At 38.5% G+C, this 16,720-nt stretch overlaps 1 protein-coding gene across 6 annotated transcripts in view; it reads left to right on the top strand.

The window, feature by feature from the left end:
* PRKAG2 (protein kinase AMP-activated non-catalytic subunit gamma 2) overlaps positions 1 to 16,720 on the top strand; it is a 216,488-nt gene that overhangs the window by 194,840 nt on the left and 4,928 nt on the right. For all 6 annotated transcript variants that reach the window (XM_036399135.2, XM_036399140.2, XM_036399155.2 and 3 more), the window contains 8 exons: positions 5,181 to 5,262; positions 6,780 to 6,838; positions 8,268 to 8,313; positions 8,993 to 9,047; positions 10,893 to 11,019; positions 11,734 to 11,899; positions 12,349 to 12,386; positions 15,629 to 15,775. In XM_036399135.2, the coding sequence (XP_036255028.1) occupies positions 5,181 to 5,262; positions 6,780 to 6,838; positions 8,268 to 8,313; positions 8,993 to 9,047; positions 10,893 to 11,019; positions 11,734 to 11,899; positions 12,349 to 12,386; positions 15,629 to 15,775 (720 nt within the window). The remainder of the gene's footprint in view (positions 1 to 5,180; positions 5,263 to 6,779; positions 6,839 to 8,267; positions 8,314 to 8,992; positions 9,048 to 10,892; positions 11,020 to 11,733; positions 11,900 to 12,348; positions 12,387 to 15,628; positions 15,776 to 16,720) is intronic.

Genomic DNA, 16,720 nt, shown 5'->3' with positions numbered 1-16,720 from the left:
TGTGGGTTGCCCAGGTTTTATGCTGTACAAAGGTTGCAGCAGAGCCCTGATGGTTCTCCTGTTCCAACAGAGACCTGTGTGTCTTCCTGCTTGGGAAGAAGTATTGAAATGAGAGTGTTTGGCCTCTTAAGAAGGAATTCTCAGAGTAACTTTTTCTTCCACCTTCAAGTTGTTAACAGTGAGAACAAAGTCTGTGTCTGGAGTGACTTTGCCACATTTGCTCATGTTGTGGAGATAGAGATAATGCTGTTTTCTTTGAAATTATAAAACTTTTGCCCCTTTGCAAGGAGAAACCGTTGAGAAACCCTTCCATGGTACTTAAAACATGTGAATGTATTTGTGTAGAAATCCAGCCTTCTCCTTTAGTTCTTCAGCTACTCTTGCCAAGTCAGCTAAGACTGGATGCCTTCCTCTTGGAAATTCCTTTCAACTATATGTCAAACTTTGTACTTTGCTATGCTAGGAAGGGTGGTTGTTTCTCAGGGACTGCCTCAAAGATTTGGGGTTGATACTGCGGTCTGCGTGTGTATTTTTGGAGGTATTTGTCCTCTCTAGTTTTGTACTCCTTAAAAATAGTTGGGAATAAAAACAAGCTGGGAATTTGTCAATTTACCCAGTGAAAATGGTGAATGTTCTGCATCACTTAGAGCATCCATCCATCAGGAATCAGAGATGATAAAAATGTCAGGGATCAGCTGGGTCTGGTACTGTTTTTATGGGAGCTCTGTGCCAAAGATTGTAAGAAGGAGCTTCTTCCTTTCTATTGTGATCTGATAAAATAGACATTTCCTGGGGTTACTTAGGGGCTTTCAGGCAAGTGACTGATGCTGGCTTATCCAGTGAAATAGAGAAACATTTATCATCCTGCCTTTTGATAGCAGCCACACCACAGAATTTCTGGCAGGTCTTTGAATGCTGTCCATGCTACTGGACAAGGATTTGCATCATCCTCTTGCTTGGTACTGGCATATCTGAAGGTGTTCCATGGCTTTGTTTCTTACTTCTGCCACCTTTGAGCCTTTTCAGTGAATTTTGTCACGAGGCAGTGGTGCTGAGTTGTGTTTTTCAGCTCAGTAGGATTCTCTGCTCAGCTCTGGCCCTTCAGCACCAGGAACTGTCAGAGCTCTTTTCTCACAACCATTTGTCAAGGACAGGGATCTTTTTGCAAGGCAAATGAAGTCAAATATTTCAACAGCAGCAGTCACTCTCCTTGCCTTATGGGGCAGTCCTGGAAGACAAGTCTGAGGCCACTGGTTACTTATGGACATAGTTACAGTTTCCATAACACAGTGTTAGGTAAAACAAACGTGCGTGTTGTACAAACACTGAATTTTTGGAAACAAGCTCATCCTCAGTTTTCCTTTCAGGTGGGTTCCCTCATTCACAGATGTTTACTGGGGAGAGCATTTCTGCAAGGGCTTGTAAAATCCCTGGTGTCTGGTAAGGAGTGTCCCTTGCAGTGTTTCCCAGCAGTGAGGAAAAATTTATTCTGCAGTCTGGTGAAATCTTCTACCACTGTTCCTGGTTTCACTGCCCAGTAATCCAGCTGTTTTAGGAGCTCACTGACTGTAAGGGACAAGGTTTTCCAAACATTCTACCTGGAAAACAGGACTTTTATGTCTGGGTCTCTTGCTTTCTTGGTAATGACTGTTGTATTGGAAGAGGCTTTGTCCTCCTTCAGACTTGCACTGGAAATGCTTGAATGGTGTGCAGAAACAGTGACCTCCAGAGGCTGTGTCTAACCTAGATGAGTCTGTTCTTTTATTCAGCATATCCACAGTGTAATGAGTTCCTGTAGTAAGAAGAGCTTGTTCCTGTTGTGCTCAGTGTAGTGGAATTGCAGCTCTTGTTGAGGTGATCAGTGATAGATCTAGGATTTAATTGCTGTGTTCTTTTGCTGAAATGTGACTCTTAAAGGGCAGAATCTTGGAGAAGACAGTCACACAAAGTAGGATTGCTCTTGTAATTGTAAATGTCTAGACATCTTAGTGGGGGGGAGATGGCATCTGTGGGATACAGTTTAGTCCCTGTGGAGGGCTGGTGAGGGAGATGGCATCTGTGGGATACAGTTTAGTCCCTGTGGAGGGCTGGGGAGGGAGATGGCATCTGTGGGATACAGTTTAGTCCCTGTGGAGGGCTGGGGAGTCGTGCCCCAGCTGACTGTGAAGTCAGGGTGAATGTCAGAACAACCACTCAGTTTGGGCAGATAAATCCCATTTTTAGTGGCTCATTGTGTGTGTTAGGACATGGTTAATGAGAACAAAAGTGCTTTGTTTAAAGAGTGTTTGTACATGGTGTTGAACAGCAACAATCCATGGGCTCTGGCTGCTGAACAATGGGTTTGTGAAGGTCAGGCAAGTCCAGCACTGTGGGCTGGAGAATTAACAACGCTGTTGGAGGTCCAGAGATGGGACATGGTGCAGATCTTCAAAGGCTGCTAACTGTATATCATCAGAAAGCAAGGTCCTTGTGGGTATTTTCTGCATGAACATCACTGAAACATCTAAAAGTGCTGGACAGAAGCCCAGCTCCACAGCCCTGTGCTTGGCTGGCCACCAAGCAGTCCTTTGGGCAACTGAAATTGGTCAACCACAGAAACTGCAGGATGGGTATCTGTTTGCACTAGCAAGCAGTTTTAGCAAATAAGAATGAAGATGGGTTTTTGCTTTGTAATTACCTCACTTAAATAAGAGACAACTTTTAACATTAAGAACTGATGGCATTATTACATTATTCAAAAGGTGATCATGTAACACTTTCTACAATGCAACTGAAGGCAACAACAGCAGTGTCACTTGAGCTATGGTCTAGGAGGACAGCCCAGGGGATTGAGTTTAAGTATTCCTTTACTAAATTTCAGTGATTTATTACATCAAATGTTTAATATTCTTCTGCTTAAGCTAAAATCCTTGTCTTTTATGAAGGATTTAATTCTGAATTGTCTTAATAGCTGTATCTGTTCAGCAGATTTTATCTGTTCAGATTTTCCAAAATGTGTCTTTTAAAGCTAGACAAGATGGCACCTAACTGAAGATTCTTGTGATTCTTGGAGACAAATAACTTGCAAGTAAATCAAACAGCAGGATCAAGGCAAGAACTTATCCTTTGAAGAATCCTTTCTTTTCCTTCTGGATTGTCTACAAGCTCAGCATCTTGAGTAGTATATCTTTGGAACTCTCTCTCTTAAAGTGTCTTTTCTGAATCTAAAATATGACCTCAGCCTTGCTGTCTCACCCATCTGAGCATGGTGCTGGCTGGTGTTCTTTGCTGCTGCTGTGTCTGGGAAAGAAGTAGTAGCAGGAATTTGGAGACTGCTTGAAGTGCTGTAGTTGGCTTTCCACACATTTTGTGCCAGAGGCATGCTTCTCTTCCAGGTTATCAATTACAGGGTTTGCAAGCTTGCTGGAGGAGTTGTGTTGCATGATTGCTATCTGGGAGAAAGCTATTTCCCCTGGCCTCAACAGGTTAGCTGTTCCCTTCTGGCTCTGATCCAGCCTTGACATCTTTTTCTCTTGTGGAAGACTGGGGACATGAGCTGACAGTGACTGTGACCTTGTGTGATGGCTCAGGGTTTCAGACAGTGTGAGGTCCTTTCCCATTTTTATGATGAAGAATGTTTAGAACTTATTTTGCCCCAAGCTGGAGCTGGTCTGTGTGCACTCACATCTGTCTTGTATCTGCTCCCCAAATAGCTCCCTGCTTTTGCTGCATCAGCTCAAAAGTGTGATGCTGTTGTGTGAGAACACTTCATGTGTCTTGCCAGGAGGGTTTCTTTGTGGTTTCAGTCTTCCTCATGAGTTAGGATGCTCCTGTGGTGGATTTGGTAATGTTTGTTTAGGCTGACTCCTCCTTGTTTCAGCAGGGTGGCTGAGCACCTCTGGCACCTTTCTGTTGAACCATTTCTAGATAAATCCTGTGGATTTAGTCTTACTGTGGCCCTGGGGTTTTGTTGTTGTTTTTCCCCATGTGGCTTCTTAAGTTTCAGTGCAGTTAAGGGATGATGGCTGAGGGTTATTCCTGTTCATTGGTGAGATGGGATCTCCAAAGTCAGGAGGCAGCTCTGAGATCTGCCATCTGCTGATGTCTGGAGGATGGATTTGCTTCTCACGGTCAGGGAGGAAGCAGTCAGGCTGCATAGATGTAGCAAGAAAATAGAGATCACTGCCTACATCCTTCCTTGCCACTGCTCCATTGGATGCTGATTCCATTGACTGTGAAGCCCTTTTACTCCTATTGATCTGTTGTGGAGAGGATGCCCTTGCACATAATTTAAAGTGGACCTTTCAGATACTGATGTGAAATCATGATCTGTTCAGATTGCAGTCACCCAAAAATTGCAATTCTGTGTTGTTTGGACCAAGGACAAATTTCATGGATACAGAAATAAAGATTGGTTGTGTCCTGGTTTTGTGCCAGGTCAGGATTTGGACAAGAACCATCCCTCCTGTATTGTGTTTTCCATAGGAAGACTGTTTAGGGGTGTGGGCAGGACAGGAAGGATGTCATACTCCAGCACATCACCAGATCAGGATTTTGAGGTGCATCAGTGCCTGAGTCCTTCATTTTCAGAGAACCAGAGTTCACAGGGAAGTATTTCTTTCCAGAATGACACCATGACCTTGTAACCTCTGATTCTGGGGAGGATTCATTCATTAAAAAATTGAAGTACTTGGTTGATTTCTTTAGCAGCAAAACAGGACAGGTAATTCTTTTAACTTTCAGTCATATTTAGAATAATCAAACTCTTTTAAATTTGTGTGAAATCAGGTCTAAAAGCTGTAGGGGACATGGAACTGCTGTTGTTTCAATCTCATATATTTAACAACTTGCTATAGTAAACATTGACTAGAACATAGCACAGTCTTCATGTGTTAAATTTTAAGGCACTCTAGTTTATGGATATATCAGAAGCTTTAATGTAGAATATTCACAAAATAAAAGAAAAACAGATCTGGTTTTTCTAAGCTTTTTCTAGCTTTTTAACCATTTTAAAAGATGAAGGTTGAAGGGTTTTTGTTTGGCATTGTGATTCCTGTTCTGTTTTGAATGCCAGCTACCTGTTATAGTGCTTTTGGGTTTTTTCCTGGTGAAAGGGGAAACCTTCTGATGGTGTCTGGTATGTTAAATCAAGGCCAAAATTTGAAATGTATTTTGGTTTGGGTTTGGTTTTCTTTTTTCAGGTAAAGAAAGCCTTTTTTGCCTTGGTGGCAAACGGCGTGAGAGCAGCTCCACTGTGGGAGAGTAAAAAACAGAGTTTTGTAGGTAAGTAGTTCTGACATTTTTCAGGATTACTTGAATTTCTAAGGTGCTTTATTGTTCCAGAAGGTGATCTGAGCCTGGCCATCACAAAACATCCTAGAGAAATACTGGCAAAGAGAGTTTCTTTCCCCTCCTTGTGAGGAGTGAAATGTGCCAGCTTTCACAGCTTTGTTGTGTCTTGAGAATCTTGAGGCTTCTTTTAGGTCCCAACCTTCTGAAATTCAGTGTCTAATATTTGCACTTCACTGTGTATTTAAAAATAAAGGCAATGGTCACAGAAAGGAAAATTTGAAAACAGGAACTGTAAAGAGAATAATTTAATATCCTGGTATCCTGATGTAAGTGCAGTAGGAGGGTGTCTCTGCCTGTGCTCAGTGAGGATCTCTAAAACCAGAACTGAAGCTGCAGAGTTGTCCCCATGTTGGATGAAAAACATTAGATCTATGTACTGCTTTTTTAAAATCATGTCATTAATTACCACAACAATAATCTTCCAAAACTACATCTCTTTCAGTTAGAAAATGGGGTCACAGTGGCAGTGACAAATAGAATAACATGTATTTCTTGTGACCTGGAATATTGAGGATTCCTGGAAATGAATGGTAGATACTTAATAAAGCATTTGTTAAAATACTTTCAATCCAAGTGGGGAGGAGCAGTCTTGCAATACACCATAGGAGTGCTGTGTTTTTTATTTTCATTTGACTTAATTTCATGTTCTGTCTGTAACTAAGCTCTACTGATTTGAAGCTGACCTCCAGATTAATTTTTCCCTTCCCCATTTCTTAGTTTCTTCAGTTTAGATGTAAGAGTAGTAAACAGTGGAGCAATTGCATCTTCTCAAATCTAGAACTTGAAAGCTCAAAAAAGATTAATATTTTCAGGTAACTAAACTAATCATCAATATTATATTGCATAGCTTGGTGTTGGTGCTTAAAATATATATAAACACAATGGATGTGCTATTTTTTTCTTTTGAAAAGTCACATTTCCATACAGGCATTGAAGATTACCATGGAAATGATTGAATGAAGTTCTGTAATAAGTAATAGTCAAGAAAAATGTATTATACTGTTCCTTCATTTGAGTCTAGGAGTCTGCCTGACTTGGCAAGTACATAATGAGAATGTGTCTTATTCAAAAAGAAAATGAAAGACAAGAATAGTTCTCCAACTTGGAAAGATGTTCTAAACCCCCTCATTTCCTTCCATGCTTTTGGGGGTGGATGTGGTCTGAATTCAAGGGGATTTTTGAGTAAGATTGAAAGTGAGGAGAAGCACATGGGTTATAATATTGAATATTATTTCAGATGTGTTTTTATTCTGAAGCACTATGTCAATGTGAAAGTGAATAGACATGGTTTTGAAATCCCACTGTTAAATAGTCCAATACCAGTAGTATTTTACATGGATTTAACATTTATCATATTATATTGTGAACATAAATAGAGAAAATTGCTGAAAGTTCTATATGTTAAGTATATATCTAAAGACCTTTTTTTTATGTATCACTTGTTACAGGAATGTTAACAATTACAGATTTCATTAACATACTGCATAGATACTATAAGTCTCCTATGGTAAGTATGATGTTATGCTATAATTTGATAATTTAATACACAGTATAGGGACTGATATACCAAACTGAGAAGTTTATGATGATTGTCATTATTATTTAAGTCTTTGCATGGCAACTTACAGAGGCTTGGATGCTGTAAAAAATTACTGTTCTTGAAGTGATGGTATAGAATAAGCAAGTTAAACTAGTTAAATATATGCAAATATTTTAGTTACATGGCTGAATTGCACAATCAGTTGGAGATCTGTTGACTTCAATTAACTGTAATTTGAAATTCCCATTGGCAGTCAGTTGATGAAATTCTCTAGCTTGCATGTTCATACAAACATTTACATCCCTTTCTTGCTCCTGTCAAATCACAATTCCCCCCCTACCAATTAAAACATATGTATTGTGTTTTACTAGCTAAAAAATCAAGAGCAGTTGGATGGAGCAGACATCTGATGTATTTGCCTTCTCAAAGCTCATGTTACTTTTTAAAATTGATAATGAAATTCTCATCAGATGCCAGTAGTGTGGTGCACTGTCCTTTCTTCATGTTCAAGAATTCTTTTTTTCTCCCTGGGGATTGGCAAGGAGTGGGGGGAGGAACAAATGAAAAGTGCTTGCACACTGGGAACTTCTTTAAAATTGTCTCTGTGTTGTAATGACCCTCTGCATCAATATTACTGATTTTCCATGAGACTTTGCCTGATGAGTTCTCACTCATTTACATTGTCTAAGGTCCTGTTCACAACTTCTGCTTAAACTGGCAGAAGCAAATAGGAGAAGCTGAGGAGGGACAATATCTGACTTAAGGGATCATACAATCTTCTGTAAGAACATGAACGTTCCATCAGGGAATTCTCTAGTTTTAATAGGTGAAATTATGCAGAAAATATGATTCTTGAAGTATTTTAGTCATTCTTCCTGAAAGCATCAAGACATTCAGTGTGAAGCACATTGCTACTCATGTGCTAGACAATATCCACCACTGAGTGATGAGGAACATCCAGGTAGTTTCTCCCTAAAGAAATGCTCTTGCTTGTCAGTGGTAAGGTAACTTTGTTCTGTTGGCATTAAGAAGTCAGGTGATCAGGGTAAGCTTTTTACTGGTGTGGGTGTGTGAGGAATCCCCCAAGGGTTTTACCCTGGATGGTTGTTTGAGGGTGGCAAAAATGACTGAGGTGATGTCTCTGAGTACAGAAAATACCTGGGCTGCCAACCTGGACCAGTAAAAGGCTTTCCTGTCCCCTGAAATGATAAATCCAGAATTGTACTCTGCATTAGGGGCAGATAACTATTTTCCTTGTTACAAGAAATGTTGTGTTGGACTGTTCTTGCTCTGTTAGATTTTCAGCAGTGAAATAAAATTATTCAGATGTTTACACTGTTAATGATGGATTTAAAATGAAATTACTTCAACTTGAATTTCCAACTACTCATTGTAGGTTCAGATTTATGAATTGGAGGAGCACAAGATAGAAACCTGGAGGGGTAAGAATATTTACTACTTGGTTGATCATTTACTAGCTTCTGATGTTTTTCAGTAGAGTGGATTTTGAATTAATCATAGACTTCTCTCCACATATTTTTTAATGGAAACAGAAATAGTAAAAGCTTCTCTTTTGGCTCTATTCCTTATTTTTCTCTCTGAAACAGCTATGAACTGGTGGTCTGGGCTGTGTAACACTTTGCCCCTTGTTCATGGCTCTTTAAGAAAGGAAAGAAGCCAGTGGAGTGAGGCACATGTGGAGTGGGAATGAACAGAACTGTGCCTGAGTGAGCTGCACCCTGCAGCCAGAAATTCATGCAAAATTCTGGGTGTGCCCAGAGGTGCTGGATGCAGGGAGGCAGCTCCATGTACAAAGCAGTGTGTGTCCCATGGAGTGATCCATGGAGGTATCTGTGTGCAGCACACACTCACAGAACCAGCAGGAGTAAAGGATTATTTGTTGTAATTGCAGTGACCTCTGCTGGTATCAAGTTTAGTCCTGCTTTTAAATTTGATGTCTTTTAATGTCAATATAGAGCACTGTGCATAAATGGTAGAATAACTAACTGTAAATTGCTGTCTGCCACTTAATTTTGTATGAATGAATTCATGAAATGCTTTCATAAAAAAGCTGATGTTTTTGTTTGAAGTGGTAACAGTCTATTAATTTTCTAACCACAGAGCTTTATTTACAAGAGACTTTTAAACCTTTAGTGAACATCTCCCCAGATGCAAGGTAGGATTTCACTGTTCACTCTGCTTAACTTGAAATACACTAACACTGTCTCAACTCTGAATTTAAGGCCTCTTTATATGTAAGAAGAAATAATTTGTTTTGTAAACTACAGTACAATAAAGAAAGATTGTCTTTTAATAGAATCAGGAAGGGGTGAGAGCTTATTTTTATTGTGGGTGAAGATTTCTTTGATTACCCTAAGAAGGGAATTTTTAAATTGAACTTCTGTGGTTTATCAGCATAACTGTTCTGGTAAATGAGCTAGACATGGGTCAGAATTAAAATGCAAACCAGCCAATAGGATGACCCTTCAAGCTAGCCTGCAGATCATCTTAATTTCCTGAAAATCAAAAAATTTAGAGCCCTTCAGCTGTCGTGTTCTCAGCAGTCACAGTAATTGGAAACTTAAAGCCCTTTTCAAGGGAAGTAACTTTCCTTAATAAAGACAATATCTCTGTGGTTTGTTCTGCTCTACTAAGGCTCTTTTTCCTAAAATATAAATGACTGTCCTTTTCTTCTTGATGGAAGTTGAAAGAAATAGTTTTTAAACTGTCATTATGCCTTATGTAATAAATAACTTGAGAGGGAGGTTTAGTTGATCTCTTAAATCTTGAACACTACTGAATTGCTGAACTGGAGGTTGAAATTCTGGTTTTTGCTTTCAGTTTGTGGATCAGGATTGTTTGTGCCCTGGTGAAGGGAGCTTGTGATTACAGTGAAGTAATAATATGCAGTACCTCAGTAAAATTGCCATTTAGTTATGAATAAGTCATTTAGTTCAGTCATGAGGGATGTGTTTTGAATGGTGGCAGGTTGCAAATAATATTGCTAAGACAACAAAATGGCCATAGTTGTTTTCAGTCAGAGTGCAGCACAAGCAGCTTTGCCATAAAGAAGATGCAGTAAAACTTTTATAAAAAGTTACAGCAAGTCAGCTCCAGAGCTGATCCAGAGATGGGCTTGGGCTGTGGGGCAGTGAGACTGCAGCACTTGGGAATTGTTAAACACTCCCTGCAGCAGTGGGGGAATCCTGGCTCTGTGTACATTAAACAGGGCTGTTCCATCCCTGTGATGGACTCAGAACACACTGCTTGTCTATGGGAAGGAGTCTGCTTCAGCAAGTAGGTGTTTATCAGAGTTTTACCAAATTTTTACTTGCTAATTTATTGCAGTTGTTGGTCAGCTGCTTTATCATGGTCTTAATACACCAAGGGAAAAAATAAAAGTGTCACTTGCAAGAAGAGCAGACTTGCACAGGTTGGAGTGTTGCTAAATCCTAGTCTGCAGTGCATGGGAATGTTTTAGATCTCCTAAGGATCATTTTTTGCCAATCTCCAGTGGTAATTCAGTGAAATTATTAGGTAATTGTTTGGGGTTATGCACATATATGCATGTAGCCATAAAAATGCCCTTTGTGGAAAATGTTACAGAAATTTGGGATTGGGATTCATTAGGTGCAGGAACTCCATTTTTCACAGTTTGTCTATTAACAGAAAGACCCATTCTGAGTGCAGGGATAATAAAAGCACAGCACTTGCTGAAAAAACAATTTACTCTTGTGAAGAATATTTTTTTCTATACTTTATACCACAAATGAACTTTCCATCACATTTTCTTAATGGATTTAGATTTCCATAAGCATATAGCTGTTCATGTGTTGCAAAGCAAAAAGCTGCAAAAGTTAATTTGAAATCCCTCAACTTCTGTTTTTTATAGCATTAAAGACAATGCAAATAATTACCACATAGACTTAATGTGGATTTATAAATGTGTGCATATGTATCACTTGGCTTTACTTGGTGTTAGCTAGAATTCATTGAAAAAATAAAATGTTTTTCTCCTCAGCCTTTTTGATGCTGTATATTCGTTGATCAAAAACAAAATCCACAGATTGCCAGTTATAGATCCAGTCAGTGGAAATGCACTTTATATACTTACCCATAAAAGAATCCTCAAGTTCCTCCAGCTTTTTGTAAGTATTTAAAGCCATGCTGTATTAACTGATTTTTCCCCCACAGTAGACATCTGATATAATTAAGTAATTAAAGTCTTAGTGCAGAAATTTCATAATGAATTTCCAAATTAATTGTGTCTTTGTTTATCTTTTATTGGTAACAGGGAAATTAAAGCTTGATATAAGGCCTATATTTTACCATTACTTTGTTGTACTCCTTTGAAGAAACCTAAACACCAAGGACTTGTCTATTGGTGTAATTTACTGTTGTTTCTGGAACATCTCCTTAGGTTCAGGACTTTGTTTACATGAAAAGAAAAAGGAATTGTCTCCCAGAGATGAGATTGTCATTAGCTCTGTAGTAATGCTAGTCACAGCAATGTACAGGGGGACAAACAAAGCAACAAGAGTTCAGAATAAATATTCATATTAATGTTTTCTATCTTCTCTCTCCAGTTTTAGTGGGAATGACATAGCTTAGGATCTACACCTTTTAATGATGTGTTACTATAGAAAAAAGGGAGCAAAAGTCCTAGTTCTATTGTCTTAATGTAGAGCTTTGAGCAGAGTTATTTAATTTCTTAATTTCTGCTTTGAACAGAAACCCCTTGGGTTGTTTGGGTTTTGTATTAATCTGGTGTCAGGAAACTGCAGTGACCTGTAACCATCACTTGGAGTCTGCAGGTGGATGGGTGAATGTCAGTGTAAATCCATTCCTTCTGACTCCCCTAGATGTCAGAGATGCCAAAGCCTGCCTTTATGAAGAAGAATCTGGATGAACTTGGAATAGGAACTTATCACAACATTGCCTTCATACATCCAGACACTCCTATCATTAAAGCCTTGAATATATTTGTAGAGCGAAGGATATCAGCATTGCCTGTGGTGGATGAGTCAGGTGGGTGCAAAAGTGGGGAGGGAAATGCTGCTGGGCCCTGGACTGTGCTGGGAAGGAGGGGAAAACACAAGAAAAAGTGTAAAAAAAAAAATTTAAAATCAATTTTTAATAATTAAATATAATTTAATAATTAATTATTTTGTTATTTAAAATATAATTAAAATAATTTAAAATAACTTAAATTTAAAATTTAAAAAATAATTTTAAAGGGGAAGAAAAGAAATATAAAGAAATACTTATGCACAATGAAGGTTGATGGGCTTGGAAGAATTTTATTTTTTGATGGGTTGTTTGGTTTTTGGGTTTTTTTTTCAGTCTTTCATTCTTGACCTATAATTTCTTTCTTGTGATTATAACAGATGAAAGCAGGAAAACTGATACTGTGTTTTAAGCACTTTGTTAACTTTCATTTTTACTTTTGTTAACTTTCGTTTTTCTTTTCTTTTTAGGAAAAGTTGTAGATATTTATTCCAAATTTGATGTAATAGTAAGTATATCTCTTAAATTCTATTAACTATTTTATATGTAGTAAGCATATTTGCAAGTTTGTAGTATATGTAATATATGTAGTAAGTTTGTAATACATGTAGTAAGCAAGTTTGCAAATTAATTTGTTAATATGACAGTTCTATTTTGTTCCTTTGGCTGTAATTAACAAACTGAATGAAAGAGATCCAATTCAACCTGCACATAATTTTTTTTATTACTATTTTTATTTAAGCTATCCTTAGTAGTACTATTTGCACACAGGTTTTTATTGCTCTGGATGTTACCCAGAATAAGATCTGGCTGGACATAATCCAGAGGAGGGGATCAAGGCTGGAAGGAATATTCTGTGAGGAATATCTGAGGGCTCTGGGTATGTCTGATGAGGAGAAAAGCCCCAGGGGTGATGGGCTCATTGCTCCTGGGGCTTCCTGAGGAGCAGAAATGGAGAATGAGGTGCTGAGCTCTTCTCCCTGGGATCCAGTGTCAGGACATGTGGGAATGGTCCAGAGCCACCCTGCAGGGCTTCAGATGGGGCTTTAGGAAGCATTTCTTTGCCAGGAGGTGGCTGAACACTGAACAGCCTTCCCAGAGAGGAGGTGGGCAATGCCCCAGGGCTGTCAGTGCTCAAGGGGCACTTGGGCAGTGCCCTGAATAAAATGGTTTTTCAGCTTTTGTTCCTCCCTGCAGTGTCAGGCACTTGGACCAGGTGATCACTGCAGGTCCCTCACGGCTGAACTGTTCTGTTCTTGTTGGTTTCTGTTTCTCAGTGAGGATTTCCTTTTTCCAGCTGCTGCCACTCCAGTCTGCTCTCAGAGAGAATGCAGATATCTCTGTGCAGTCTGAGTACTTGCTACAGCTTGACCTCCTCACTGATGTAAAAACTACTTGGCCCATTCTTTTGTGCCTCTGACTCCAGAGTCTTGCATCCATGTTCCTTCTGCTTTAGATTTAATCCAGGATTTCCCTCAAGATTCCAGTTGCACACTCAGATTCATGCCATGATTTACCAGCCTCTGAGAGCAAGGGCTTTTCTATTCTCATGGCTTTCAGAAACTTGAAATATATATATATCTTTTTATCCCTGTCCCCTCCCAGCTGTGTGCCCCTGCTTTCTAATTGCAGCATCTGACAACTACATTATTTTCTAGAGATTTCCCTGCCCAGGTTGCCACCAACCAGCTGCACTAATGAAGAATCCAGATGTTTGCAACACTGCCTAGAAGGCATTCAGTAAAATGGAGAATAGTCCCAAGTGGAAATACTTTAGGCTTATAAATATCTCTGGCTGCAAACATTGTTCTTAATACTGAAAATCCTGTGATGTCACTGTTCTTGCCTGTCATTTCTAGGCATTTGTCTTTATTATTTAGGATTGTCTATTGTATAAGATCCTGTTCTGCCATAAAAGCTTGTGGGGAATAGGCAGTAGCTGTAGAGAGAATGAACTATGTATCAAAGACAATGAAATTTCCCAGTTGGTGGATTCAGTGTTTCAGTTTATTTTGTAACTGTGTTAGATTTTGAGGCAGGACATGTTTCCTTCATTTCCCATTCTTCTTCAGAAAGACACCAAAAGGAAGAGGGCTCCTTATGTTTTTCACTTCTTTTCTCATTTTAAGTGATGAGGCAGCAAATTGGGTTTTTAGAGATGCTGGATCATTTATCTGGGGGAAAAAAATATGTATTGGGAATTGGATAAGCACTCCACACCACAAAGATATAATTTTTAGGATATGATTGTTTGCACACAGCTAGTAACATGGGAGAGTTAGGGCATCTATTGATTTGGGTTATTATTGGGGTTTTCCTCACATGTCCTAGTTTGCTTGTTAGGTTTCTAAATAAATCTAAATTCTAGATAAGAATCTAAAAAATTCTGTTCTTAAAAGATAATCACCTCTGAGCTTCCAGATTTCATCAGGCTGCTTCAACCTGATCTTCAGCTTCAAAAGAAGGAAAAAAATTGTAATCTGAAGTGTATGGATCTGATCTTCCAATAAACATAGAATTTCCAAGATAGTGATTTTTAACTTTTAACCATGTGGCTAATGTCCTTGCTTGGTGGTTGAAGCTATGCCTTTGTGTGCACCTGGCTAAGTTCATAGATTTCTTTCCTTTTAAGAGTTCTGAATTAATTTTTAAGTTCTTGATTGGGGAAACCTGGGAATGGAATGATGTATAGGAATAGCTTTATATTGCATCAGTTATTGTGTGTAGGGTGACTTCAGTTTGCAGAGGGTTTTTATGTCCTCTCAATGTCCTTCATTAGGACCTGGTTAAATTAATTAACCAAAATTGTTTTTATCTTCGTGATCACCTTGAACCTGTCTTGTCACGTTGGGTGTAATTCAATCAAAAAACTTGACCCGAGTATCTTCTAGCCAAAATTTAATTTAATTTTATTGCTTGGTCCAGTGCTTTCATTTAAAAGCTCTCTCTTTGTTCTCCCTTCAGTGCCTCAGCAGCAAAATCAGTAGGCCAGGCTGTGCCAACACTTCTAAAATACCACAATGGTCTCACCTACAGAAAGCTTCTGCAGGTCTGGACAGAGTCCTCTCACTGCAGGCATGATCCTGCTCTTAGAATGAAAGTGGAAAATGTCAGCTTTCAAATTCTTTTAATCTCTTCCTTTTAGTGGTGGGGATGGGGTTTCATTGTTATTATTCTTATAGTACTTATTAAAATACACCCAGACACACAAAGTGTCACTGAATGACAGCACCAGCTGAGTCCAGGAGAGGGAGTTTGAGCCCACAAATTAGGAAGGTGAGGAATGACTTTGCTCTCCACTTAGCTCTCAGCCACTGACATCTACTCTGTGGGTGGTGTTCAGAACAGTTGGTGCCTTCCCCAGCCCTATGAAAAACAAACAACAAAGAATTGTATATTCTGTGTGGTGTGAAATCTGAAGAGCTTCACCTTTACATTTGCTGCTCGTGGCAAAAGCAGGATGAGTGACCCCAAGCCAAAGATGAGATTCAAAGTAAGATTTTCACTGGCCTAATGCATAACCCTGGTTTTATCAATGAACCCAGGGTGTCAGATGGTGTCCAGCATCATCTGTGTACTTGACAGCTCCCAGAATCTGAAGAGCATCTGCTTTGTTTAATGTGTTACTTGGAATGGACTCAGCTTAGACAAGAAATGCCTATCTGCTTGATGCCAAAATATTTACTTTATTGAGTGCTTTGTTACTAAGTACTGAGCTGTCTGATGTGGCCTGGGTTTGTTTTTTTGCAGAATCTTGCTGCTGAAAAAACATATAATAACTTAGATATCACAGTGACACAAGCCCTGCAGCACCGCTCTCAGTATTTTGAAGGTGTTGTAAAGTGCAGTATGCTGGAAACACTGGAGACCATTGTGGATAGAATAGTGAAGGCTGAGGTGAGTCCCTGCATAAGAAGTTACAATTTGTGTTATCAAACTGATAAACAGTACAAATTTATCCTCTTTAAGTTGTTTTGATTACTTGGTGAAAGTATTTTTAACAATCATTATTTAATAATATAATATATATTATATTAAATATTTTTTCATTATCTAATTACTTTTTAATAATTATAATAATTAATATTTAACTCAGTCTGCTCTACAGACTCAGGTTTTAGATGCTTATAGGGATGTGCAAAATATTTCACAGTATACCTGTAATGATATTCAGTTATTTGCATTTCTGTTTTATTAACTAAACTGAATGCAAAGCTTTCAGTTTAGTTAATACATACTAATAATAATATTAATATTATAATCATAGATTATAATATAATAATATGCTATGATAATTATAATATTATAATATAATCATATATTATAATATAATATATTAATTAATGATAATAATACCCAAGTTTCTTCCAAGCCTGTCATAAGTTTTGCAGACAAATCATTTGTTAAACTCCCAGTTTATAGCTTGGCTCAGGAAATGTATTGGGTGCAACTTGTTTTGATGCATGATAGAATCCTGCACTGCTCTCATAGAAATGCAGTCAAACAGGGCCATAAAGTAAATTCCTGTGAAGAAGCCTTCACTAACTGCTCTTGTAAATTTTTATCTCTGTGCTGTCCATTCTTATGGTGCTTTTTATCTTGTCTGTTAGTACTGGGAACTTCCTTATGTGCAGAGGTGAATGAGTTTGCAGGTCTTCCTCCCCTGTAAGGCTTCTCTGCAGGAGAAAATCAATATTCCCAATTTCAGTCATCTCTGAGTGTGATCAGCTCCATTTAGATGCTATAACTTCATAAATTACGAGATTTATTTATTTTTAGGGTTGTAACCAGGCATATACTTGATATGAGGAAAACTTCCACTTTGTTGAGAAGCCCTTAGAA

Source organism: Molothrus ater, chromosome 1 (genome assembly GCF_012460135.2).
Source record: "Molothrus ater isolate BHLD 08-10-18 breed brown headed cowbird chromosome 1, BPBGC_Mater_1.1, whole genome shotgun sequence".
Taxonomy (NCBI): domain Eukaryota; kingdom Metazoa; phylum Chordata; class Aves; order Passeriformes; family Icteridae; genus Molothrus; species Molothrus ater.
Note: the sequence above shows the minus strand (reverse complement) of the source record. Positions and strands in the feature narration are given on the sequence as shown.